The 26,898-nt window shown below is 40.8% G+C and overlaps 1 protein-coding gene across 1 annotated transcript in view; it reads left to right on the top strand.

The window, feature by feature from the left end:
- The first annotated feature begins 1,245 nt into the window (after window positions 1-1,245).
- The window catches only part of COX10 (cytochrome c oxidase assembly factor heme A:farnesyltransferase COX10), a 486,623-nt gene continuing 460,970 nt past the window's right edge, over window positions 1,246-26,898 (top strand). The window contains exon 1 of the mRNA XM_069200344.1: window positions 1,246-1,395. Within this exon, the coding sequence (XP_069056445.1) occupies window positions 1,365-1,395 (31 nt within the window). The 5' untranslated portion in view covers window positions 1,246-1,364. The remainder of the gene's footprint in view (window positions 1,396-26,898) is intronic.

The raw sequence follows: 26,898 nt of genomic DNA, 5'->3' as shown, positions 1-26,898 counted from the left end.
GTGATATCAACTTTTTCCCACCCAGATAATTTCACAGTGATGTAGTGGGAGTTAGCCTAATGTTCTGTCTGTTTCTTAGGAGCAGAATAAAAAGCGGAATAAGAAAAGGTCTTGGCTATCAGGTTGATGTGTCCGAGTTCGATATCGGGATGGATAGAAACGTTTCAAGGACATTCGTCATGTTGACGTCCTGCAAGTTTCGTTGGTAGCAGTTTATGGACCATGTTTTGTTTCCTCCACGCAAAGAAAGAGGAGTTCAAGATGGTGTTAAGGACTTTAGTAGGGTCTATAGAGATGTGATTGGTGGACATATTGTGCTAAGCATAATGGGAAATGTAGTTGAAGTTTTCTGTTTTGTGATTGGCTGCTGTTTTTTGAGTAGTAAAGAAAGAGAAGCATAATCCTCGCCTTCGTGTCCTTAATAGAATTGAAAATTCTTGGTGCGAATGCTAGCGACTTTTTCGTCCTCGCCTCTGTATTCTTAATGGAATTGAAAATTCTTGCCACGAATGCTAGAAAATATTTGATTGCAACTTACGAACTTAAAGTAACAAAAGGATCTCTGTGACAAAAGCAGTAACACACCGAACAATCTAAATAAACTACAAACCTGACCTCCATTGAGCTTTGTGGCATGAACATTAATCAAGTGCCTTAACCACTAGCAGCACTGCCAAGTTTCCCAGGCCCATGCATGTGCTGCTCCAGGCCGGGTATTTTTCTTTGAATTTCTATTGAATAAAGCAGGGCTACAAGTCTCACAATTCAAAGACAAAACTGAACTGGAGCAGCACATCACGCATGGACCTGGGACACTTGGCAGCCACCTATGCACTAGGGTTATATTGCCATTATTATTATACTCTGAAAAATGCTGAGCACGCAAAGAACTCTGTATGCTACGCTAGTCTAGTCTCAGCCTATCATGCAAATCACAACCCCAAAAAGCCCACTCCCTCCCCAACCAGCTTGACTCTTGGTGCAAAATCACACACGGGATGCCCTGCTATTCGGCAAACATTCTTCACGTAGCCCAACTTCTACGCAGCTACTTTGGTCTGTTCATAGAGATCTAGCGCCTGAACAGATCGGCAAGCTTCTTCTCCTGTCTGTTCGTGCTATTGTGTTGGTGACCTCTAGACCGCGCTGCTTGAACATTCACCTCGGTGTGCTGCTGCTTTGGTCTGCTCGTGCGAGGCGCCTGGGACATGGCTCTCGTTCATGATGCAGGGCGAACATAGGCTTTCGAGGCAGTGTATAGTTAATCGATCACCGAAAATTCTTCCGGCTGGAACTTCAAGATGGCGGCGCCCATCAGATGAAGGAGAACATAGAATAAAAGACGAGGTTGCAACTTTGGGGCTATGCAGACGAGCGGGTGTCGCAGAGCTACAGGTACTGTGGAAGTGATGCCACCGAGGGACCCTTTCCAGTGGGAGGGTGGAGTGCTGAGGCTCTGGGAGTTAGTTATTCCAGTTGCACAATCTTCTTGTGGAAACATCCCTCAAAAGACCTCTTTTTTTTGCTAATGAGGCATATTCCTATCTATGCTACTTCCTGCAGAGTTTGAGGGCATTTCTATTGTTCACATTTGTGCCACACTGTCTATGTTATTTATTTTTAGTGGCATAACATGAGGGGTTCATTGAAATGAGAATATATTTTTCCCCAGCAAAGCACCTCTGCTCCCTCTCCTCTCTAACATGCTGCTGACTTTCCAGGAAAAAGTTACAGTGCTTCTCCGAATAGCACATCCACGAACGTCAATTCATCAAAATGCATGGGGTAGCGGAAGTGACCTCACACGCCATTTGACCTTTACTTTCACACACACACACAGACGCTTACACCCTACTCGCATAAACACACTCTCACCCACAAGAATGCACACAACATACATTTAAAAGCACTTTATAGTTTCCTCCGCTGCCAGAAGGAGTTATATTCCGACTAATTTTACTCCGTTCTTTATTACACTGATAGTGAATAATGTAATAAAATATGATACATTATTAATGTAATAAAAAATTGACAGAAAACAAGGAAACTGAAGTCCCAAATAACGTCCATAAGGACAAGTTGCCGCCTGTCTTCCTGACACTCATTTTGCCACCTCTGAGGCCAGGGGTTGCAAAGGCTGTGCCAAGGGTCGCAAGGGGCTAGCCACAGGTCGCAACTGCGACCCCCTAATGACGACCAGGAGCGCACCTAGTCAATTTTCAGTTCTGATCCTTTTATGGGAAAGAGAGCGCTCAGACGTAAGAAACACTGGCCTTTTGATTCATGATGAGTCTGCGATCTTTCCCAACCTGCTGAGAGGGAGAAGGAAAAGCGGTGGGCTGGTATAGTAGAGACATCAGTGTTTTGTAGCGTAGATTTGTACAGCGCTCATTAATCCCTGAAGGGATGCTGGAACGGCTGAGGACAGAACCGTGTTGTCAAAGAGAACCAGAAGTTGGGAAAAGATTGGCCGAGGGGAAGATAATTTGTGGACTAATTGTGTGTGAGGAGTAGAGGAAGGAAAGCCACTAACTTAACAGAGAGAATCGAGTCTAGCCTGGCCCTAATAGCAAAATTACGAGTTGAGCTATCACAACATCTGGCATCTAAATAACACATCAGATGTAATTCAAAATTCTGATAGAACTGATAGAAACGTTTTAAAATGTGATAATTTCTTCAACTTTTGAGTTTTAAAACTGGGTCTGTGGCACTGTAGTCCTGTTACTGGCTGGCCGCAACGTGGCAAAAGAAGTTCGGGCTGCCATTACAAAATAGGGGACCAAGTCCCTACGTCCTGGAAAAACAACTGAAAGGTGGAAAAAGGGAGGGGTGACTACGCTCTAACTCCTGCAGCGTCATTCGGGGAGGGAGGTGTTCACGAAGGGATCCAATGAAATTGAGAAAAAAAAGAATTGCTGCGTTGCTTGCCCTTCCTTGGTCTGGGCTTTGAACCTGCCGCAAACTTAGTGGACAAGGAACCGAAGCATCCTGCACACTTAATTAACCTATTCTTGTTCTTCCCTGTGTTCCGTGGTTGTGAAACCAGGTTTTCCAACCCAATTGAAGTCCAAACATATATCCACTTTATGGGGACTCACGAATCATATGAAAGGATTTGTGAACCTGAAAAAAACACATAAAATAGGGCCTGTGTGGTTAAGCTGTAGTGGAAGATGGCACCCATGACGTGTTGGGCAGCCCATGCTGTGCAGAGCTAGGCCAGGCCCTGCACACACAAGCTACCCACAACCGAAGGCGATGTGCAGAGGGGTTTGGGTGACTGCTCTACGTTGATCTTTCGGCCATTCATCTAACCTCTGATGCCCACAACTAAAGCCTGTGTGCAGTGGAGGTTGGGTGCACATGGCGGGGTCCTGCATCCAACTCACACACGGTGGTGGTTTAATGCCCACAGCTGGTTGGATACAGGCCCTGTGGCCAACCCCCATTGCCCATGACCAAAGGCAAGGTGCAGTGGAAATTGACCACCCACAGTGGATTGGGCACAGGTTGGGCTCAGGTCCTGCGGTCAACCAAGTCTGCCCAGGGCTTAATGGCATACACAGCGAGAATTGTGTGCCAGCATATGTTGGGTGCAGAGCCTGGTCACGGGACAACCCCTGTGGCATTACCCAGCTGTGCATGGCCTTTGGCAATGTGCAGAAGGAGACTCTATTTTTATGTGTTTTTTTTTCAGATTCACAATTCCTTTCATAGGATTTGTGAGTCCTGATGCTTGTTTTGCGCAGGCCCTGTGGTCAACCCCAATGCATGTGACCGAAAGTTGTGAACAGAAGGAGTTCGATACTTGCTGCAAAATAAGACACAGAGCCTAGCATCATTGGGACTGTCAGAGGGTTTTCCAGTGGGGAAGCTCTGTACTGGGTGGGGAGATGAAAGTAGCTAATGGAGAGTTGGATATTTCAACCTTTGCTTAAAAGGAGTGAGTGTGATCAAAGTGTCAAGATTTAGAGTTTCCCAAGAGTTCCCTATGATGGTGAATTGAGGGAGGGAAGAGGGTGGTTCACGTGACCTCCAGATGTAAGTGAAATCAGCAAGATGGAGGCCCATACTTCTCAATAATGTGTACCTCTATGTCCACATTATAATGATATTATTGAGTGTCATTTTTATCAGGGAAATAGATCTGACGGGCAACTAAGATCATCTAGCATAATCTCCCTGGGTTAATTAGATATAATAATTCCTCACTCTTTCCCAATGTGGGTTATTTGACAGTATTTTATGTTGTCACTTTTTTAAGTGCATTTATATTGTACATTCCTACCATTTGTTTGGTTCTCAATCACGTTTCAAATTCGTTGTCCTTTATGATTCGATGATTCTTGATGCCTAGAGACAAAGTGGTTTGTTATTATTAGATTTGGTTGTGTTTTATAGTGTTTATATGTGAATAACATTGAAAAGCAGTCGGTTAGGTTGTGGCTAGGCCAATATATTGTCTATAGGTGTATTTTATTCAATAGTTACCAACTAGTTCCCTTTCTGGATCTCAATGAAGTATTATTTGACTGGATGCATATGACAAAAGTAATTTCTATTAGTTTAGTTATGTTGGAGTATACATGTGTCCATTGCCCAGCCTGAGATATGGCTTTGATGCCATTCTGTGTAATTTCTTCAGGATGGTTAATTTGTACATTAATGTGGATGTGTTGGTATAACTTTAGTGGACATGTTGATGAAAAACATTCATAGACAGCTATATGGCCTGGGGGCATGTTTGCATGTGATGGTGCCAACAGTTGTGTCTAATGGGGTCTATTGGTGGAGGGGAATTGTGCTTATATCCAGTTCATACATTTAGATCTTTTCTTGATGGAGTCATGAGTTGTGTCTTATGTTAACCGTTAACGTTTGTTGTGTGGTAAACTGTGCGGACTGATCGATTTGAATATGTTGGAGTGACAAACATTTGCTAGCTATATGGCTCTGAGCCATGTTGTAGGCATGCTGGTGTCAGTGATTTTGTCCGGTGTGTGTTGCTTGTGTAGGGAGAGGTAAGAGTATAGTTTGGTACAGATGTGCCCTATAGGGGCAAATACTTAGTTAACCATCTTGATTAGAGTGTTTTTGTTTTTCTCATGTTAGGTTAATGAATGTTTTATTCAAATGCACTATCCTCAGTACAGCTGCTTTTGGAATGCAAAGCTGTCCATGAGTGACATCTGCACTGTTGTATTCGCAACAAATGCCCACATTGACACTGCCATTGCTTTATTTTTGATTATTGCTTTTTGCAAGATTTCTTTGTAAAGGTTATCAATGCTGAGAGTCAGTCAGAATTCGCTTCACTACAACAAACCATTTACAGATTCCAACAAATGTTGTCGTTTGCTGTACATGTAAAGGAATTACTTGTGCAATACAAGTGTAAATCTTTGTTTAAATAATACAAAATATTGCAATGGAAGAAAAAAACTTTTACAAAAGTACTTCTTATTCTGTAACCTTTAGACAATATGCAGGTTGGGGAACTGTAGTTTAAAATTCAAACATCGAATTAAAACATCACTGGTAGAGGACACAACAGATGACCTCCTTTAGTAACAAAGGCATGTTCCCAAAAAATAAAAAAGGCACGATCCCAATAAATAAAAAAATTATAAATTACATATTATGACACATGTAACTTTTTATTACATATCCAGAAAAAAACAAAACCACACAAGATATTTCCAACCTAAACTACAAATACTGTGAGCTAGGCTCTATTTCAAAAACGATTCCTCTTTCCATTTTGTGTCCCATCCCACAGAACCACATGCAATTTCCCCACATGCATCACTTTCTTCCATGATGAAAACACATTTCTGTTTTGTGATTGTTTGCTTCGACAATCAAACGTTTACTCATTCATCGATTTCATGTCAAAGTTCAATCTTTTGTCTGCAGTAGTAAATGTTAAATATCATCTGATTCTGAGATACTTTCCTCGGTAGCTTCTGACCTTCCACTTCAACTATACTTCTTCTGTTCTTCTGCACCAGGGATGAATAGACAAACAAAGAAATGAGCAAGATTTATCAAGCACATCTATTGAGCAGGTTGCCCTCGCACTGGTTGTATTCATAGAAGTGAAAAGGGATGAATAGATAAACATGGTAGGGTACTTGGTTGATAGAAAAAAGAGCAAACACCAATCCTAGATAATCGATTATGAGTGGAATATGGATGAGTTGAGCTGGGGAAGAGTGCACAGTTCTGTTGACTGTTTGACTGTGAAGTGCATAATAGCAAATGCACAAAGACTTTAAGGTAGCTCATTGGACACCGCTGACCAGCGTTAGATAGCCTGAGATGGAAAACCAGGCACACAAACTGAGTAGGGGCCAAGGATCCAGCAGTTGTATTTTGAACAGCTGTAAGCTGTTAAGCAAATGTTTTAGTAGTCCCAGATAAAGCACGTTTTTAAAGTCGATTTTAGAAAGATTGATAGCCTGCAGCAAGGTTTTATGTCCATCTAAAAGAATGAGGGGAATATTTTTTTTACGTTTTCTGTAAAGAAACAGCAGTTCTTGTGAACTTGATTCCAAAGAGTGAAATCATACAAAAAATGACACAGATTTCTTGCAGAATCAACAGGCATTGGAGTAGTGCCCAGTTCTGAAAGCCATTAGACAGTGGACTGTAGATCTGGTGGTTCTTAAATATTAGCACCACAGTTTTATCACAATTTAACTTCAGTGAGCTATCTTGCATCCAGAGAGTGACTGTAAATAAAAGGTGCACCGGTTCAGTTTGAGATGACACTTGTCCTTATCAATAGATATGAGGATTTGTGTATCATCTGCATATGCTAGAAGATAAACACTTGAGCTGTACATGTGTGCATTGATAGGAGTGACATGCAAATAAAACAGAGGGGACTCAAAGAAGAGCAGCGAGGTACTCCATAAGTCCGAATTCTGGGGCAAAACCAGAATGGAAGGATGTTGATAGTGTATTTTCTTTGATCCAGGAAAGAAGATATACATTTCTGTGCCTTGTCTTGAATTCCTAATAAAAAGGTAGCCAATACAGGTGGAATAGACACCCTTGTCAAACAAGATGCTAAGATTGAACAAGATTTCAAATCTTCATTTTGATTCACCTTGTAATTAGTGGCTGAAATTTCAATCAGATTAAATCACTAAACTGCCACGTTTTGTAACCATACCGCCGACATGAACACACTCACAGTCCCAACTCATCCTTTGAGTGTGCTTCAGCTAAGATGGACATTCTCTTAGGCTATCTACATTTTTGAGTATTCTTGTTGGTTTAGGTAAATTTATGCATGGAATTGTGTTCAATGACTGTGGCAGGAGCTGTCTATTGCATACTGTTGTTTTAGGCTGGAGTGTGAGTATACTTTGAGATAAATGTGCAGTTGAGGTGGCCAATGCTTACCCAGCTATATTGCTTAGTATCTATTGTGCGTGCATAATAGTTCTAGGGTTTTGCTTAACATCTTTTTTTGGACTCCTGTAGATGCCCGCTCATGTCTGGTGGTCTGTGGGAGAGAAGTAAAAGTATGATTCCCTGCTTTTGATCATGGTGTATTCAAAGTAAGAATACCTGACCTTTGGGTTTAACCAGCTAGACAAGGTTTCTCGAGACCCTTGCTCTCTGGAAGTACTGCTTGTCAATAACTCTCACATCAGAACTTGCATTGGTGAGCATTCAAGAAGTATGGCAGCTGAAAACTGCAATTAAACTTTGCAATCCCTCAGAGTAGGGACTAAAGCCCATTGTCACTCTCACACCAAGGTAGGTCCAGACACAAGTTGCTAAAGTGTGCCATTGCCTCTTGGATGCTTGGACGAAGAGCTCACACTAACCACTCTGTGAGAGAGAGCACTTGGTACATATAATCTAAATGGTCAGTCAGATCTCAAGTAGCATCAAGGAATTGCAGGTGACATGTAGGGAGAGGAGAAGAAGGGGGCAAATGAGTAAGGGTCACTGAGGAGAGACAAGAGAACAGTGGAGAAGGTGTGACAGAATATAGAGGGTAGATGGAAAAGGTAGACAAGACAAAATAATGAAGGATAAACTGGGTATAGGAGGGATATAGGGGAGAGAAAGGCGAGAGCGAAAAGATAGAAGAGCAAGAGTATGTAGAAAAGGGCAACTCTGAGTGTAAGATGGAGCCGAGAATGAGCTTTATCGAACTGCAGTGGTCAATCATTTTAACCACATTAGCCTTTATTTAACCCATAGCTCCCAAGAATTTGCTGCCATCAGCGAGTGTTGGTTGCTCCTTACTCCTGGATGGGTGAAAGAATTAGGTAAAGTATGCAAGAGGTCAACATGGCATATTACATCATGCCAATAAATATGTACTTTAATTAATTCTTCATAGGCCGCCCAGTGGATGTGGATGTAGCTCGAACAAAGGAGACTTAAATATTAGATTAATGTCACATTAAGTCAACCACAGCAGAACTCCTTCGGGTCTTGTTAATTTCCTTTACACTCATACATAAAGTTTATAAAATGACAAGCTATTCAAGCCCTTTCTGAGCCATTAATAGTATGAAAGGAAGAACGATGTAGAGACTTGCTACTAGTAGCTAGTTTACTAAAAGATTTCTGATGAACCCTTGGTTTTCGCGCACATATGGGTAAATGCACTGACCCATTACTGTAGACTTGTACACAGAAGTGTGTTCCTCAGTTCGAAGCGTGATATTATTCCCGGGTGCCCTAATGGAAACAGTATAACATATTGATTGGCAGATCATTTTTCTGTGTAGAAGTTTACACAGCAAAGCATCAGGCATTGAAGCATCTTAGCCCTCATGAAATTGACTAGACCGATTTCAGAGTATAAGTGGTTGAAGATTACAGTCGGGTAGTCCAGAAGTGGGAACTGATGCATTGAAAGGCCAGAGCATAGGACTACAACAGACCTACTGCCATGAAATTGAGTGCTGCTGCCCTGTCTCAATTTTAATTGCAGGACCTTTAATGCATTTATCATAATAAATGAGCTGCAGGACTTTATCGTCATAAATGAGCTAGAGTAACATTTTAAGCTTTGCAGCCAGGAAAGTAGGAATAGGCGTATAGAAGACACACATGTTTATTTGTTTTTTAAATATCTCTTTATTCAACATTTTATAACAGTTTTATGATAGATTAAATATATTAAAGATAACTGAGGTTATAGCCCCAGGGAAAACACATGGTTTTATTAGTGGCTTTCTGGTGAAGCTGCAATCGGTTCAGAGGCTGCTAAGAAGAACTGTAGTACATTTAGAAGATTATGAGGAGCTTAGAGTTACATTCCCTATAAAAGAGTCCGGATGCATTTGTTGGGGAAGCAGAAAGCCCTTACAGCAAAATTCAGGATAGACTATGGAAAGAATGCAGCAGCCGGGGTTTGGGCGTTAAGCCTATTCCATAAAAGAAAGAAATACAGTTACTTTTTTCCAAGAGCAGAATAATATTGTAGAAGGGGAATCGGTTTTGTTCATATAAATAGTTATTAAGATACAGCCTAGTTTATTTCTTACTCCTAGATGGATACAGGAATATCTTATCACTGCAGAAACTGTGCTCTGACTGAGAAGGAACATGACCCACTCAAATAGTTTATTTCAAATTAGCAAATTATAGTTTTGTTGTAAAAAGTGAATGAGTTACATTTAGTTGTACAAAATATTTGGGGAGATACCCAGATAGTTTCAATAAAAAAAAAATGGTTAAAATGATTGCACACCAATAAATCAAAAAAAGATAACTGTAAAAAATAATATTATAAGTTTGAGTAGGCTGCTTATATTTTTGGCAAAGGCCTGCCATCAAAAACAAGAATCAGGTGATAGGGACATTGCATGTTGGTTCAAAGACAGTTGCTGATGTTGAACACAGTTTTTCAGTTTTAGCAACTAGGTGCACAATATAAATACTTCATAATAAAAAATAAAAAAATGGATACAAGTTGTATATTTATTTGTGATAGTAGAGTGGCGCCCCTTCTGTGGCCTTGGTTTTACTGTGGAAATAAAGCTACTCCAATGTCCCCCAGTGACTTACTCAAGAATATATTTTTTGTATATATATTTTCCGTAGGTTTTGGTAAAAAAATAAGTGATGAACTCTGTACGTTCCAGAAATATTTGTGTCCTTCATTATTTCCTGATGAAGGCTCAGCCATTATTCCCATAAAAGAGCTGAAATGTGGCTTTGATTGTCAAAAGATAAATAAAATCTGTAAACTGTTTTTAGCTGAAGGGCAGAGAACAGTATCTATTTACTGTAACAAGAAAGTGTGATCAATCTGTTATGGATGATTTGACATTGTTCCCTCTTTTCTAGCTGGCATCTAGGTGGATTATGTATACATGGTGAAATTAAGAGAATTTCATGCCTACCCATATTCCTTATGGAATCTAATTATTTTCAGGTGATGAGAAGTCAGCACAAAAAACCTAAATAGTAAATGTAATTTTGTGAATCACTCGATTGAGCACGTTGGACATTGAAAACATGTTTTGGGCTGGTACCTATAGTAGTAGCTATTTGGGGTTTTTCAGTAAGGTTGATCGAGATCAAAATTTGATATACTTTTTGGGATACTAATCATGAATGGTATATACTTTTTTGAATTATGATTTTTGAATTTTGAAACGTGAATATTGATTTATGATTAGTGCATTTGACAGCTTATTCATTAGGCGCAATGATGTGATGTTTATCTGGGACTATCTTTCATCCACCTAAGTTACTATTGGTTGTTGTTCACAGTGCACTGGTGGAAAATGAGGCTGTGAATATGAAAAAGAAAATAAATTATATCCTGAAATAATTTGGATGTTGTTCCCCTGATAAGAACCATACATATGTATAATATCTTCCTCCAGCCTTTGACTAGACCTAGAAGAGAGAATATTTGCCCTAAAGAAGACATTTTTTGTTTTATAGCAGCGAAACAATAAAAAAAAGTAAATATAAACATAAAATATATATTTTTAACATAATTTTTAACATATTTGGTTTATATTTATGAATTTATTACAAACATTCCCTTCTTGTCATTTACACAAAGATTTTACAAAGCATTTGCCGGTTTGCTTGCCTGTTCACAGGATCTGGTGTTATAGTATTTCTCCTCAGTGATTTTGTAATATATTGAGTTAAGCATAGAACAGTTTGATGCTTTCGTCCTAAAAGGCTTCTTCCTTGTTCATTATATCAGCCTTCCGCAACAAAGGTCAAATGAACCCCATCCAAGTTTCAGTGAAATGACCACATTAAAAACAAGCATTTGCAATGCAATGGGTCTCACATTTCTCCGAGTTAGAGCTATTAGCAGTTGTAAACTCCCAACGGGACTTTTCTTGCCACATGAAATGGAAAAAAAGAGCGTGATTGCGCTGCTACAGTTCACTCGTAGTAAAACCTATTGGCAAAAGTGCAATTATCTACGTAACCGGCAAAAGTGCAGTTAACTATGTAACAGGGTCGATGTCATGCAAAGCGCTCGACTTCTGCCAAGTGAGATCGCGCTGCGAAAAAAGTAGTCCGCAAACCGGACAGAAAACAGCGAGCCTCGCATGTTTTCAGTACTTGGTCGCTGCGCTCGAGGAGGGCTAGCCACCGGAAAAGGCATGACATATGCATGCCTTCCTCTAATGAAAGCAAGCAGATTTTAAAAGGCAAGCCCACGAACCAATGAAAGACACTGACGTGACATGGACGGGGCTCCGAGCCCTTTTCTAACTACTAAAGCATCTTGCAATCTTACACATGCGGCGCAGTCTTGACCCTAACAAGATGCAGTTTACATTTTTGTTTAACTTGACTAGAGGAGGATTTTGGAGAGAGGCAGTTTCCAAACGCTCACTGCTAAGGGTAATATAATCAATCACATTCTTCCAGTCAAGTGTCTTCTTCAGTTTGGCATTTATGTTCAATATAAGTTGCGCTTCTCAACAGATATTTCACCAATTTTAGTCTCCCAGTGGACATATGTTCAACACTTTATTCCAGTCCTTGAATTGATTTACTAATCTACTTTCATTTATCAGATTGAAAGATTTTCTTTCTAATATTTGATTTACGTCTTAGTGGTCATGAGGGTTTCTTCATGTCCAAAGCATGTTGATTTCGGTCTTACATGTGACTGTAATAATTTCTCTAAAAATACTTCTCATATTGTCATTAGCAGACACTGTGATAAGATGTTTGCACAAAATACTGCAAACTGTATTTTATTTTTTTGCAATATTGATTTTACTCCCAATACTAATCTCAGCATTTTGAACGGCTTAATATTGAACCTATCCACTTGCTCCACACATAAATTAAGAATGACTTTATAAGTGACTGCAGACTTACAGAGCCAGGATATATATTAAGCTGGTAGGTATGTTTGATCGGAGTACCTGATGGATAATCTAACTTTACCACCTCATTACAATTGTCTTTCTGACGGATGGTGTTTTGATTTAGGGTGTAGAGTTGGAAAGGTTGTGCAATGCACTGCAGGAACTGTTTACTAAGGCACAGGGGTCTTGACTGTCTAGTAAAGGGTATATATCTAAACCAGTCTGTGTTTAGTATTACATGCACCATGTGGTTTTAGTAAATTGCTTTCTTGAGCCCCGTGTATTATATTTGTTTTACTTTTCTGAGACAGCTGTACAAAGTGTTTTTTTTTTTTTTTGTGTTTGTTTTTACAGGTAAAAGAATTAAGATGTTGTGAAAAGGTCATCAGTTAATGTTGTTTAAGGATTCAAAGGTTTGAGAGTGCAGTTTGATTTTACTAGAGGAAGGAGATTTGGAGTGTGGCAATTTCATTGCTCATAGAAGGTTGCAGATGGAAAACATAGACGTGTTGCATAGTGGAATCAGTGCATGCTGCTCCACATAGACTTCAACTTGCTTTGGAAAAAACACTGTGCATTAGGTATTCTGATTCCATGTATTACCTGATCTCACAAATGATACCAATACGGATATTAGTTGTATAAGGTTCACTTTGTGGGTTAGTGGAGACGCCAGCTGCTCAACATGAAGCTGTAGCGCCACATGACAGTGTGACCTTGACTAGTTATTATGTCCAGCTGTGACTATTGTGTCCATTCCTTGGAGCCTCCTCTGGAGTATTGTATGTTTGTGTATTGGTGGATCGCGAAACAAGCCAAAAGGCAGCGGAGCGCTATACAGTGTCAAAGGCAGCAATATAATTAACAAATGATTGGAGCAGTGGCTGGTCTGTGGGAGCAGAAGTAGACCGTTACTGCATTGTTATGTAGTGTTCATGGATGTGTCTTGAACTCTCCTAACTTAAAGAAGGGTTGGGGCGGTCCTAATGGGTACTTGGATGTTGTTCCAGATTACGGGTGCGTAGATGTAGAAGGCTTGTTCTCTTGCATTCTTTTTTATGCTTCTTTGGATCCATTCTGATGGTGTGCTGGGTGCCTGCTACTTGAAAGAAAAGTAAATGTGTGCAATTGGTTTATCACCAAATGTAAAGGATGCTTAGGAGCCAGTATGGGCTTTAATTGATGGAGTGACTTAAAGCATCATAGTGACAAAGACTTATTGTTTGTCAGAGGCAATATTATAAAGAGTGCTATCAGCTGAATTCTGCAATGCGTCCTTTTAGTGGACACAGTAAACTGATGGTATTAAGTACAGTCTGAATACATATTACTAAAATATATACTTAAAAGTACATGTTTTCTCTTTAAAACTAAATTGCTTTGCTGCATCCTGTCTCATCCTGTGTGTAATGCAATTTTGTATTAATGATAGTGATTTCTGTAACAGACTGGGCCCTCGTAGCACTATAAAAACAAAAGTCACAATTCCCCACTGCACCAACCAGGATTCAATTATGTGACTCTTTTGTCACACACAGACAGATATCTGTAGTGATCATATTAACTAATTTAGGTTTCATAATGTAAAAGAGTGCATTTCCCACTGATTAATTTAATTTGCATTTATTTTTCATCGTAGCTGTGCACAGTATAGTTACCCTCTTACCACACTTGATGCCCCCTGCATCCCTAGCCCTCATGATCACAGTTCCAATAATCTTATGCACTGCAACCACAGCATGGAAATGAACACAGCCAGGAACATGCATATTAAACGAGGCACTCCTTCCATGCTATCTTCATTTATTAGTATTTGCTGAGGCTTTTGACCCCCAACCTGGAATGGAGTCATGAACATTCAGGGAGGCGCGCCTCACGGTTTGAAGACAAATGTGCTAGAAGGGTGGTTTGGATGTTATGTTATGTTATGTTATAGAGGTTTATATAGCGCCTAACTGCCAACGGCCTCGTAGCGCTTAAACAGCCATAACGGTGACATACTGTTTAAATTTATTCAAGGGATTTAGGTTTTAAATAGCCAAGTCTTCAGTTCCTTTCTGAACGACATCTCTTGAGGGTTTGCTCTCATCTTGAGAGGAACATTATTCCAAAGCAAAGCGCCTTGATATGCTACCGATCTTCCTCCCCATCTGGCTTTCCTCGTAGTTGGAATTATGGCCAGGTTAGCTGAGGAGGATCTAAGTGGCCTAGCTGGAATATAAGCCTGGGCCAGGGTTTTCAGCATTTCAGGTCCCTTATCAAATATAGATCTATGAAAGTGGCACAGGGTCTTGAACTGAATCCTTTCAGCTACCGGGAGCCAGTGTAGGGAAACAATTCCCGGCCGTATTGAATATTGTTTAGGAATATTCAATAGCAGACGAGCCGCTGCATTTTGTACCCTTTGCAATCTCTGAATTACATATTTCGGGGAACCAATAAACAAAGCGTTACCATAGTCAATCCGAGCACCAATCAGTGCCTGGACAACCACTCTTCTAGCTGGGAAAGGTAAAATAGTTAGAACCTTCCTCAGGGTCCTTAGCAGAGCAAAAGCAGTTCCTGCTATTATATTCGCATGTTGGGCCATTGAGAGAAGGGGGTCCAGCCATACTCCTAAGCTTTTAATGAGGCCTTTAGGGGGGGGAGGGTTGATATTCCTCTCAATAGGCTGGAGTTTAAAGGAGGAATTTTGTTTCCAAAAAACATAACCTCCGTTTTGTCATCATTAAGCTTTAGTTTACTATCAGCCATCCAGCTTGCAACTGCTTTCATACATGGACCTAGAGCTGAGCCCATATCTGGGTGGGAATTAGAAAAGGAGACTATCAGCTGCGTATCATCTGCATATGAAACTAGGTTCAATCCGAAAGGCTCAACTATGCCTGCTAATGGCCTCATGTAGATGTTGAAAAGTAATGGACTTAAGGCCGAGCCCTGAGGAACACCACAACTACTGAAGGTGCTCCTAGAAATATACTCTCTATCGAGTACCTGAAATGACCTCCCATATAAAAAGGAGCCAATCCAGTCTAACGCGGAACCGGCAATTCCACATCCTTGTACCCTTTCTATGAGGATTTTTAAGTCAACTGTATCAAAGGCCGCACTTAGGTCAAGGAGGATAATCGCGGTTTCCATACCTATATCCATCCTCTTCCTTGCCTCTTCTGTTATGGCGATCAGAGCAGTTTCTGTACCATGTTTAGGTCTAAAACCCATCTGGGTAGGATGTATAAGATTCTTTTCCTCCAGGAATGTGGATAACTGAGCGTGTACATGTTTCTCCGCCAGTTTGGCAATTAGGGGCAGTAATGAGATTGGTCTATAGTTGCTCAGGATCTTGGGATCTAGGCTGGTTTTCTTCAAGAGTGGCTTGACAATGGCTTGTTTCCAATGGTCAGGCACTATGCCGTCCCTCAGAGAGGTATTAATAAGATTCTTTATTATCGGCCCTACTACTGAAATTCCCAAGGATAGAATTTGGGGGGGGGCAGGGTCTAGTGGGGAGCCCGATTTTGTTGACCTCAATAGATTAGTAACTCTGTCCAAACTGATGGAAGTAAAGTTTGTAAAAAGGGTTGCCTGCCTAACCTCTTGGCTTATTCTCTTCTGCCCGTTATTAGGGGAATTAGGAAAGGCTAGGTAAATATTCTGGATTTTATCCAGAAAAAAACTAGCCAGATCTTCTACATGTTGTTGGGGGGAATCCCTAGTTTCTACTTCCTCTCTTGGATGGATCAGATCTTTTAGGGCATTAAAGATCTCCTTGGGTGAGTTGGCCGCTGCTTCAATTTTTCCTGAGTAATAGGTCGCCTGATTGGAATGATGCCAAAGGGAGATGGGAGAAAGCCTGCCTCTTTCACTGGCACATTTTTTCTCTTGTTTAAATGCAGCATTTTGAGCAAAGGACCTGAAAGGACGGACTTTTAAATGGAGAGTGGTTGAACCATTCTTATAAAGGACCTGGAATGACAAATCTTAGAGGATATACCTCCATGCCTACAATTTCCAAGGTAGTAGGTTTGATTATATGATGGTCAGTAAAGTTCTTGGCTGGCTATGCATTGTAATTGTTACTAATCTAATTACTAATATTTGACTAAGAACTAGAGTAGAGGCTAGTTAATATACAGTTTAAGGAGCCGGGTGTACAACTATCTGGTCACAAAATACCAGTCACAAACTGTGACCAGTGTGGAATTTTGCAAATTGATATATGTAGTAATAGGTCAGATCACAAAATTCTGATATCGTAGTGGCAATCCGACCTACCTTATCAAAAGCAAGGTAGGTTGTAAATTGCAAATTACTGCAATTGATGGCCATCTCGGTGATGGTAGCCTGCTGTGTCAGCAGACCAACAAGTCTGTGATTTGCTTTTTACATAAAATGTATATTTTTAAATGCAACCAGTTTTCCTTTAAATTAAATGAGGCTGCTTTAAAAAAAAAGTTTAAAACATTTTAAAAGTTTGTTTGAGAGTAGGCAGTGGACCAGTGCCCACTCCACAACAAACTGTTTCTTTACATTCACAAAGGGAACGGATTTCTAAGGGGATTCCTTCCATTTTGCGAAGAGGTTACCACCCCATGTTGGGAGTCTGTAAAATGTCAATGTTTTGCTATTGTGTTTTGGTCTCATACCATAATGATTAATTATTTGGAAGGGACACCCTAAACACGCTTCTAACAAGCAGCAATATTTTATCCCTTTCTAACCCCATTTTGTAATTTGTTAACCTATCTAGTTGCAAAATTAGCTTTATACGAAAAGCATTTTTGCGACCGCAAAACTCAGAATCTGAGTGATTTGTGACCACAAAAATCCCTGCACATCTGGTCACCATTTTCTAGATATGAAAGCAGTGAGTTCAAATATCAAATATGTCACAATTGGTATGTTTTATCTTATTGTGTTTACTACTTTATATAGTATGCATCATTTCATTTATAATAAGGATACACCAGACGATCTCACAAATGGTAACTAGATCTCCTTTGAGACATGGACGGTGAATAGAACAACATATAAAACAACATTGTTAGGAACACACAATTTGGGGTGGTGCACCCAACAACTAAGGAGTCCAAAATCCTGAATACGTTGAAGTTGTATTTTATTTAATTCCTTTAATCCTTCAAAACAGCACACCAACAGCCAACACGTTTTATTCAATTGACTTGAACTTCCTCAGGGCTGTAAACAATAAATATAAAAACACATGAATTAAAAGCTTATCATAGTTCATAAACATAACAACTTATAAGAAAACAGTCCAAAGACCGACCTCAACCAAACCATCACCATTAAAAACTTTAAAATGAAATTACAATTCGTAATAAAACATATTCCGTCCAGAATGGCCTCATGTGCCACCCCTGGTATTATGTTTCTCAACCAGTCCTGAAGATGAAAAATACATGAAGAGAAAAACTGTTTTACAGCAATCAGACTACCCAATAACTACAGTGAGGAACTGGAAAGAAGAATATATACATCTGGCCATATTCATCCTGAATACCAAGTCAAACAACCAATTTGTAAATTGTATATAAAGAAAAGGAGGTAATATTCCTCTGAGGTACCAAAAACCCTTGTTTTAGGGGAATGGAATTCCTATGTAAACCCCTGCATGTGTTAATGTACACAACCTACCTCTTAATGAAAAAAAGTAAGTGATAGCATGCCGAGATCCAGTCCAACCGACCGGTTGTCACGTGAATCATGGCCACATAGAATAGTCTACCCAACCTCCCAAGGGGGGATTTCACCCCACTATAGACACCTGAGGGGAGCAAAATATAATATTCATTGATCCACGTGTATAATTCATATTAAAAAATATTAAACGTCGGGGAAATATTCCATTATAAGATGACCCCAAATTTACTATGTTCACATTATTGTTATTAAACACGGACCCCACTCTTTGTGACATAATTCATCAGACTCTATCAAAAATCCACACTGATTAAGGTGCCGCAATACTACACTCCAAAACTGGCAGTCATGCATAACCTTAACACCAACGGGGTACCCAGTCATGTGAACTATATTAGCATTGCAAATGCCTAATGCTGACCAGTCGCCCCCTACACATTTTAACCAATGTATAGAAATCTCCGGTTCACACTGAAACCTCCATTCACCGTCCTCTAGGGGGCGCCAGACGCAATTTCATAATTGCCTATAAGAAACCTCCTGGGTGTGCTGTAAATATCTATGCCCTGCTAGACTTGAGGTCTGACATGTAAATCACCAATCCAATGTGTATTTGTAACCTCACTGCTAATCACCAGGGGGTAAGTACTGTCATTAAAAGTCATAAATTAAAAAATCAAGCACCACAACCGCGGAGCCTTGATGACGCTTGGACAGTGTATCCGTGAACTCCAACAAGATACACCATAGTAGTTTCCACCACACCCCACGGAGCACCATAAGGTGAACATCTCGTGGCCGCAGTAATGCATTGACATAGGTTTACATTGGTTTCAGAAATCGGTGCCTGGTTCGAATCCTCGCCCGATGCAGTGTCACAGTTACATCGTGGAAGCCCTCCGACTGTCTTACACGTTTCCATCCCCCACCGTCTAGAGTGACGTCATATAAGTTAAATCACCAGTCCCATGTTTACAGCGGACCGGCACAGATAGAGCGCTACGATTGTGCAGGCTAGATAATGTTTGGACAGCGTGTCCAAGAAAATCTCGAGGCTGCATTATTAAATTATCTTTAATTATCAGCAAACTGCAGTGCTGATAAATAAAACCCATAGCATGTACATTGTCGGACCCCTAAATCCAGCTTGCAAAGATTTTTTTACGTAACAGTTCTGCCAAAGAGCTCTGTGTCCCTATTGTAATCTACGAGGAACCACTCATGCAAAATCCATTAGCTTTCAACAATAATGATACAACTCTCCCAGACCTGACCACGTTCACATACACAATCACCAGAATCCGTGCCAATCGCCACTAATAAAGCGCCTGCGCTCACGAAAAGTCGAGAGAAGTGAAAGAGACACCAGACACATTTACTACATACCTCCCCTCGTATACGCATAATCGAAAACAAGCGGTACACCTGTGTACAGTGGGTCAGGGAGTGTCTAAAAACACTGGTCACCACAACCCCTTGGCGAAGTTCTAAAGAGGAAAACCCCAGCAGGTGTATCACCCAATTCCCTTCCACAATCCAAGATGGCAGCGGTGTCCCTGTTGTTCACATAAAGCTGCCCGAAGAGACATAACACAGACTTCAAATTCTGCCAGTCAAATTTCAAGAATTAGGCTCCAGTAACTAAAGAATCTCTGGACCAGAAAGGCAACACAATGATCGTACTAACACTTGGGCGCATAGTTTAACACTAAAATAACCAGAATGTCCTTCACGCACAGTTCTCTGTTGCAAAGAAATCACGGTCAGGATTCTTTCAAGCATGTGTCATATTCCTCTACGAGGAAGTAATTTAAAAAGGAATTAATCAGGCCAATTAGAACAGAAAGGCAGCAACATTAAATGCTTACGCCTAGACGCCAACCAACATAACACTTGAATAACCAGAGTGCCCGTCACACTCGTTCTTCTGTCATGCAACAACTTGATCCGGATTCCGCGAACACGTCATACTCTTCCACACGAAAACAATTTAAAACAGTTGAATGCTGTGCTTAATTTGTAAGTACCGTGCCGGTGCTCGAAGCTGTCCTCTGGAACACGAAGCTGCTGCAATCAAATGTGCGAGCACGGAATACTGAGGCAGCGTAATCATAAAGCCATTTTGGGTCTCTTTAATCCATTTACAGCCACTCCCTTCCCCTTCAGTATAATCTTGCAACTTTTTGCTTTCTCCCTTTGTGACGCCTTTTCGTTTTTCTCTTCCTCCATCTTTCCCATATGTGTCTTTTGATCACAGTAAATGCTTGAGGCAGAAAAATAAGTGCCGGTGCCCCGCACCAGAAAGCACCGGCTCAAATTAAGCACTAGTTCAACCGAAGTAACATGCATGCCAAAATACGTCCATATGACCGCTGGGTTATAATCGGCAGAATGATCATATGAAAGTACCCTAATATTCTATAAAACTGTCTGAGTACAAAAGCCTGTAAAGAATTATAATAATAAAGGCAACAAAAGACAGCCACTGAATTTCTGACATGAACATTGTTATAACCAAATCCGAAAACCAATGTGAAGCCGCTAAACTGGATGAGGCTACCCCAAGTTATAATCATTATGACATTAGGATCATTATGACATTCGGAAACTTGGGGATGATTTCCGGGAGGTGCTTGTAGGGCATTGATCTCCAATATTCTGCCCTGGTGATCAGATAAGTTATGAGGTCATTTTAAGTACTCTCTATATGAGGGACAAACACATTATGTTGTCACCATATGATAACAAGAAATGTCCCACGCCATACATATTCCAAATAATGAAAACCCTCATGGCACCAGAGGAATACATCCTCGCACCGAACACAGTACATATTATAGACCCATAAAACAGGTTTACAAGACCATATAATCTACCTACAGCTAATGAATGTGTGAGTATAAAACCTAACAGGGCCATAGGATAATGGGGAAATAAGAAATCCAAAGGAAGATGGTATATTCACCAAAAATCTTTCCCTACCGTTGGCACCACAGGGCCACTGCAGGTAAACAGCATATGAATCAATACTTTTGTTTGCTTATTTCTATAGTGTAGTGTCCAAAATCAATGTTTTTTTCACTTATAAACGTGTAGGTTTCTGTACAGGTATAACGTTTAGATCTACGATTATACAATTTGTTAGTATGTATTTCCTGACACACCTGTGTGGTTTACTTTCCTAATGGTAGAATAAATGTCAGTCTTATTATTCTCCCAGGTTAAGAAACTTGGCTGAGATGTACTTTATCCGCCATTGTAATATATGATTTCATATCAGAATAGCAGGGGTGACAAGGGCAAACTTGTCAAACGCCCCTCTGCGCTTCCCAAGAATTGGATATGAATCCTTCGGTCCTGACCCGCTTTGATGGATGAGTATAACAAAGCTAGCTTGACCCATGCTATAAATTCCACACTAAACCCCAGTGAAGCTCCACGGCAATGTGTCTAATGTCTTCTCCTCATCTATGGATTCTACCCTGGAGTTATGAACCTTCTCTGCCTGACCAACTAGTATGTGAAAAAGTCTGCGTATGTTGGGAGAAGTACTTCGTCCAGGAAGAAATATACACTTTCGTCACTGTAAATGAATAAGAGAAAAACCTGCTACGATTTTCCCAAGAATTGTTCAATCTTAGTTAAGCAGTGTAAGGAGCAATCTTAGTAAAGCAGTGTAAGGAGTCACTAAGATGAAGTGAGTGTTGAGTCTTGATCTGGTTTAGGAAGAGCCACAATGTTGGCTCTAGTTTTCAGAGGAAGAATACTGCTGTGAGTTTAGCTGCCAGATACATTTCATGTGAGTGTGAGGCCAGAAGTAAGCAGCATAAAACAGTAGACAATGTGTTACTTCTGGGGTCTTCACATGGCCCAGCAGTGTAATTGCCAATTTAAAATCTGCTATGTTGAGCGGGTTCTCTGATCATCTGGTATTGACATTTTGCAGAAAGTTTGTTTAGCCATTTTGTTGGGCTTAGTAGTGAGTGTAGGTTAGCATAATATCCAGGAAAGATGGTCTTTATGTTACTTTAAGCGTGCAACAAGTTCCCTTTTCCAACCATCAAGGCTGACATCCATGTCTTAAATACATTTTCACATAATTGTTCCATGTGTCAATGCGTGAACATTAAACGTTGCCAGACTTTCACCTATCAGTGGCATCTTCCCAAGTGTGGCAACCCTTGATGCCATATATGGGTTACTGCTCCCACTCTTTAGCCCTTTTTACATCAGTACAGTCATGCCTGTAAGCCCCTTTGGGCAGGCCCACCAACCTGACATTGTTACATAAACTCCTGCCCTCAGCTTCTTCAACACAATAGTTCAGGAACAAAAGTTGCCTTTGCATTCCTTCCATTTGAGTTCTCAACTTGCTTATGTCAGGGTATAGCGTAGAGAATTGATTTTCGTTCTCGTTGACTCTGTTGGACAATTTCCTCTGGTCTGCTTGTAGAAGGGCAAGGTCTAGCAGCCCCCCATATCTCTTATTATCCTGCACTTCTCTCTTGTTGTTCGCCCACAGGACTGTGTTTTATCTGGTGAGCGTTTTCAACTGCCAGGCTTTGTAGCATTTACTGGGGAATTGCAGAAGATCTGTCCCCAGAGGTTTGTTCTTCAGTGGGCAAGGCCAGCTGCTACATTAACTTGGTGATTTGCACCTGTTGTAGCCACTGTAAGGTAGTGCTGTGTTCGACACTAGACAGAAGGAAATTCCTTTGTTATTTTTTGGTCTGAGACAAGGTGTAAGGCAAGGACTCACTACTACTGCTGCTACAGACAAGAGAACGTCTGGGTTTAGGTTTGCCAGTATAGGGCTCCGAATTCAGTGCCCTCTTGCTTGTTTCTCTACGTCATCTCACAACAAGGGGTTTGTTTAAATTACCTGTTCTACAGTCCTGCTCAGTGCACATGGGTGTTTCTGCACATACAGTTCACTGCCTCTTACAAGAAGTGGAACGAGGCAGTTGCACATAATGAGACCCTCAATGCTCATTCTGTGTGCCTTTCCGTCGTGGTCTCAAAGAGTGCTGTTATCTCTCCTGTTGTTGGGTACTGCACAAGTATACCCACAGGTATTCCCACTTATTGCCAAATCAGGTGTCTGGTGTAGCAGTGCAGTGTCCCACATTCCAAGGAACAGACCTCACTACTTGCCTACCATCTGCAGGCCAGCGTGTGCCCATCATGGATTGTCTCCTTGATGCGCTTCTTTTCCTCGGTGCACCTCACCTCCACTGAGCTCCTCTTCTCCCCGACTGTTACATTGTATGTATACTACAGGGCACAGGTAAATCACAGCTCGGAGGTGAGCCCTTTCAGCTGCCGCAGCAGATCGCTGGCTTTTTGTAGAATGACATGGTCCCATCTTCAGAAGTTGCCCTCAGCTGCCACAGCAATATACCATTTTCTGTGCAAAACACAGTCCCAGTCCATTATCCTCTGCTGTGTTGGTACCAGTCTGATCTCTTCACTTTGGGTATGGCACAGGGTCCTATTGCAGTTCGTTACTGTAGAATGATTCATTACAGGCAGTCGATGGAGAAGCTGACACAGAACACAACTCACTATCGGCTGCTACCTATGTTCTCCCTCAACCCTTCAGGCTTTTTATATTGATCTCTGCCTCCAGACCACCTAATATACTGAGGTTTAACTCAAATGCCCATGTACTAGATGTGTAGGCTGTACAGCCGTTAGCATATTTGCCATGTGACGGATTACTTCTTAGTCAGCATTTCTGTCCACAGCATAATTGTCTGCTCCACTAGAGATAAGCATCACCAAGATTGAAATAATACCAAAATTGAGTTCCTGGCACTTAATAGAAGTTGGGTGACCAAAGTGCCCAAATTAAGGATGCCTAAAGGTAGTGAACCACCTGGAGGTTTCACTAAAAAGGGTGAAACTGAGTCACCTTTTATAACTGGCAGTTACCATACCACAATCTTGTCAATCTGGTTGGACAGGCTGCCTAGTGGCTCTCCCTGGTAAATCAGAGTATGTGCTATTTGCCCTTTACCTGCATACTGTCTGTAGCGCAGGATGAAGGTCAAGATTCCTGAAGTGACTGTCTAAAAGGGACTGTCTAGAGAAGGTATACGGACCCTGCTTGTATCATGAGATGCCTTCCCTCACCATAAAGCTAGATTTACTGTGATCGTTGTAGAATGCTGTTGAGCTGCACAGTCTCATAGTACCTGGCTGGGCTAGCACCAAACCTTGCTTACATTGAATACAAGCTGGTCCTATGAACTACACTGTCAGTTTACATTTTGACTTAGTGGTGGCCTGTGCAGCAGTAAAGAAGAAAGACTGATCAGGAAAAGGAAGCTTGGTTATTCCCCTGTATGATTCCGGACGATAATCCACTTTGCCTTGACACATTTCCTGCAGCCAGATGTCCCATTCAAGAGGGACAAGACCTCTGGGTGCTGAGAACTGTTTTCCCACTGTCACTTGGGGATTCCGTAGCCCTCATGCTGTGGGCTATTGTAAGAGCTGCAAGCTAGCAGCCTTGTCATCTCCACTCCCCCTACTAAAAGACCCACCTTGACACTTGAAGCAGCAGTGAAATGAATGGAATGTGGATGATAATGGAAACGATTATAAGCGTCTTCTGAGCCTCAAGCCTGCAGCCCTGTGCTGTAACTGCTAAGTTCACGTTCCAGGTCAGGGTCCATTATTTGCCCTCATCGTTTTATTCTAAATTTCACTAATTTGTGGTTCATAAAGTTGGAGAAGTTTAAAAATAATTTGTGAATTTGAGACCTATGGTTCTTCTCAACTCTGTGTGCCACTACTAACGATGATGTTCTTTGTATTTCGGTGTGTTCACAATAGTGTTTGGTTCTTGCCTTTTCCTTGAACCACTGTGAATACTTGTGGTGAGGTTTGTGTAGGTGATCCAGAGATCTTGGGCGAAAGACCTTCATGTGGTAATAAAAATATAGCCGATGTTGAATATCACAGAGCAAAAATAGAATTTTGATCTTGCAGCTGTCAATTCAAATGGAGTTCTCCAAGTCTGTAACTAAATCTGATCTGTGAATTCTGTCTGATTTGTTTTAAACTTGTTTGTTTGTTTGTATTCTCAGCGCCAACTCAGTTTTCAATTCCCCTGAGATAGAACATGTGAGTAATGTTATATCCGGATAGTAACACCTGCCAGTTACAGCCTTTCCATCTCAAGCTCTGCCCTTTAGAGTTGCATGACTGTGCCATTAAAATGGACATTACTTTGGATGTAGTATGCAAATTAATCGAGAAGGAAATTATTAGAAATCCTTTCCTGACAAACCCACGTAGTTGAATACCCACTTAATTTCAAATATTTATAGAACCAGTCTTTGGTTGAAAATAAAGCACACAGCAAGGGGATCATCGGATATCTTATTTCATTCCTATCCAGGTATTCTGCTTTTGATGACTGCAACTGATCACATTAGAGGGTATGACTTCACTAGGGTTGACTTGATGCTGCTGTGTCGGATGTCTGAGGCAGCTAAGCAGCTTGTTGCTCTATATCGAAAGCAAAAACACAGAGGCTCTAGCCTCTTCACTGGGGTTTTGTCGCCTATGACACACTGGCTATGGAACAAATCTCTCACAAACGTTCTGTAGCTGAAAATAAATTCGCAGCATCTTGTCAACATCTTATTGGTTACAAGTCGAGGATAGAATTTCCAGGCTTTGTTCCTAACTGATTGAGTGCTTTCTGGCTTTTTGACTCAGCCGAGTGATGCTCAAAAACAGGGCAGGCAACTGCTTGGATGGGGATACTATCTCCCCCTCTCACATAATAAGAACACTGTAATATACACACCGCGAGATGTCTCCATCAGATTATTAGATACCTTCGCTAACCCATTTTCCATAAAGGCATCCAGCAGCTCTCTTCCCTTGCAATCTAGATGCTCTTTAGAAATGGCTTCCCTTCTATATTCTCCATGTTTCCATTAGATAGTGTGGTTGATTGGGAATTGGGCGGGGTGCTATCTACATTACTATTACTGAAATGTTCTGAGCAGTGTTTTTCAACTCTACTAGGTACTGAGCGACATATGTGAAATTACAAATTGTATGTTGATGCAATTATCTTTTTTCCTTTTCTAGTGCTAACTTTTAGCCCTAATGTCTCTTTAGGATAAAGAATATGGTGCACCCGACTTAAAAAGAAAGCCATTGAGATTTGAACAAAAAAAGAAGAGTAAAACAGTATATACTGAAAAACACTGCTTTTAAATAAACCAAATGTGGATCCCATAGCAAATCCCAGTAAATGAGCATAATTTTAAAATTAACATGGGAAAAAGTTAGGAAGACAAAATGGGAAGGAGAGGATATGGAAACGTCGAAGTATACTAGTGAGGGTATGGAATACGTCTCTCAAAAAAGAGTGAAAAAGAAGGAGCACTGAGGAGGGTGAAATTAAACTTGCTTTAAAAATGGTGAAGAGAGTGGAGGGGATGGCATTAGACCCAGAAACATGGGAAAAGAAGGAATAAAATGAGGAGGCGAGAGGTAGAAGGAATATGGAAGGGAATAAAAGCAATAGCATCTCCCTTCTCCCCTCAAAAAACAGCAATAAAAAAAAAAAAGAATAGATTAAATGTTTCCTTTGATGAGATTAGGATATGGTGAGGGAAAGGTGGGAGGGAGAATTAAGGGGGAAAAGGAACTATTCAAACCTTATAGAACTTTGCCATCAACAATAGGTCTGCGTTTAATATGCTAATAACATGTATGCTCAGGCGTGCTATTGTGCATGCATTATTAACGAGGATGTGACGGAGGGAGAGGCAGGGAGGAGGTGCATAGACCCTCATTCAATGCACGCACTCTATTGGCGGTGGAAGTATACATCCAAATAGCCAATATCATTTGGTGACGG

The sequence above is a fragment of the Pleurodeles waltl genome, chromosome 7, assembly GCF_031143425.1.
Source record: "Pleurodeles waltl isolate 20211129_DDA chromosome 7, aPleWal1.hap1.20221129, whole genome shotgun sequence".
Classification (NCBI taxonomy): domain Eukaryota; kingdom Metazoa; phylum Chordata; class Amphibia; order Caudata; family Salamandridae; genus Pleurodeles; species Pleurodeles waltl.
This window is presented reverse-complemented; position numbering and strand designations above follow the sequence as displayed.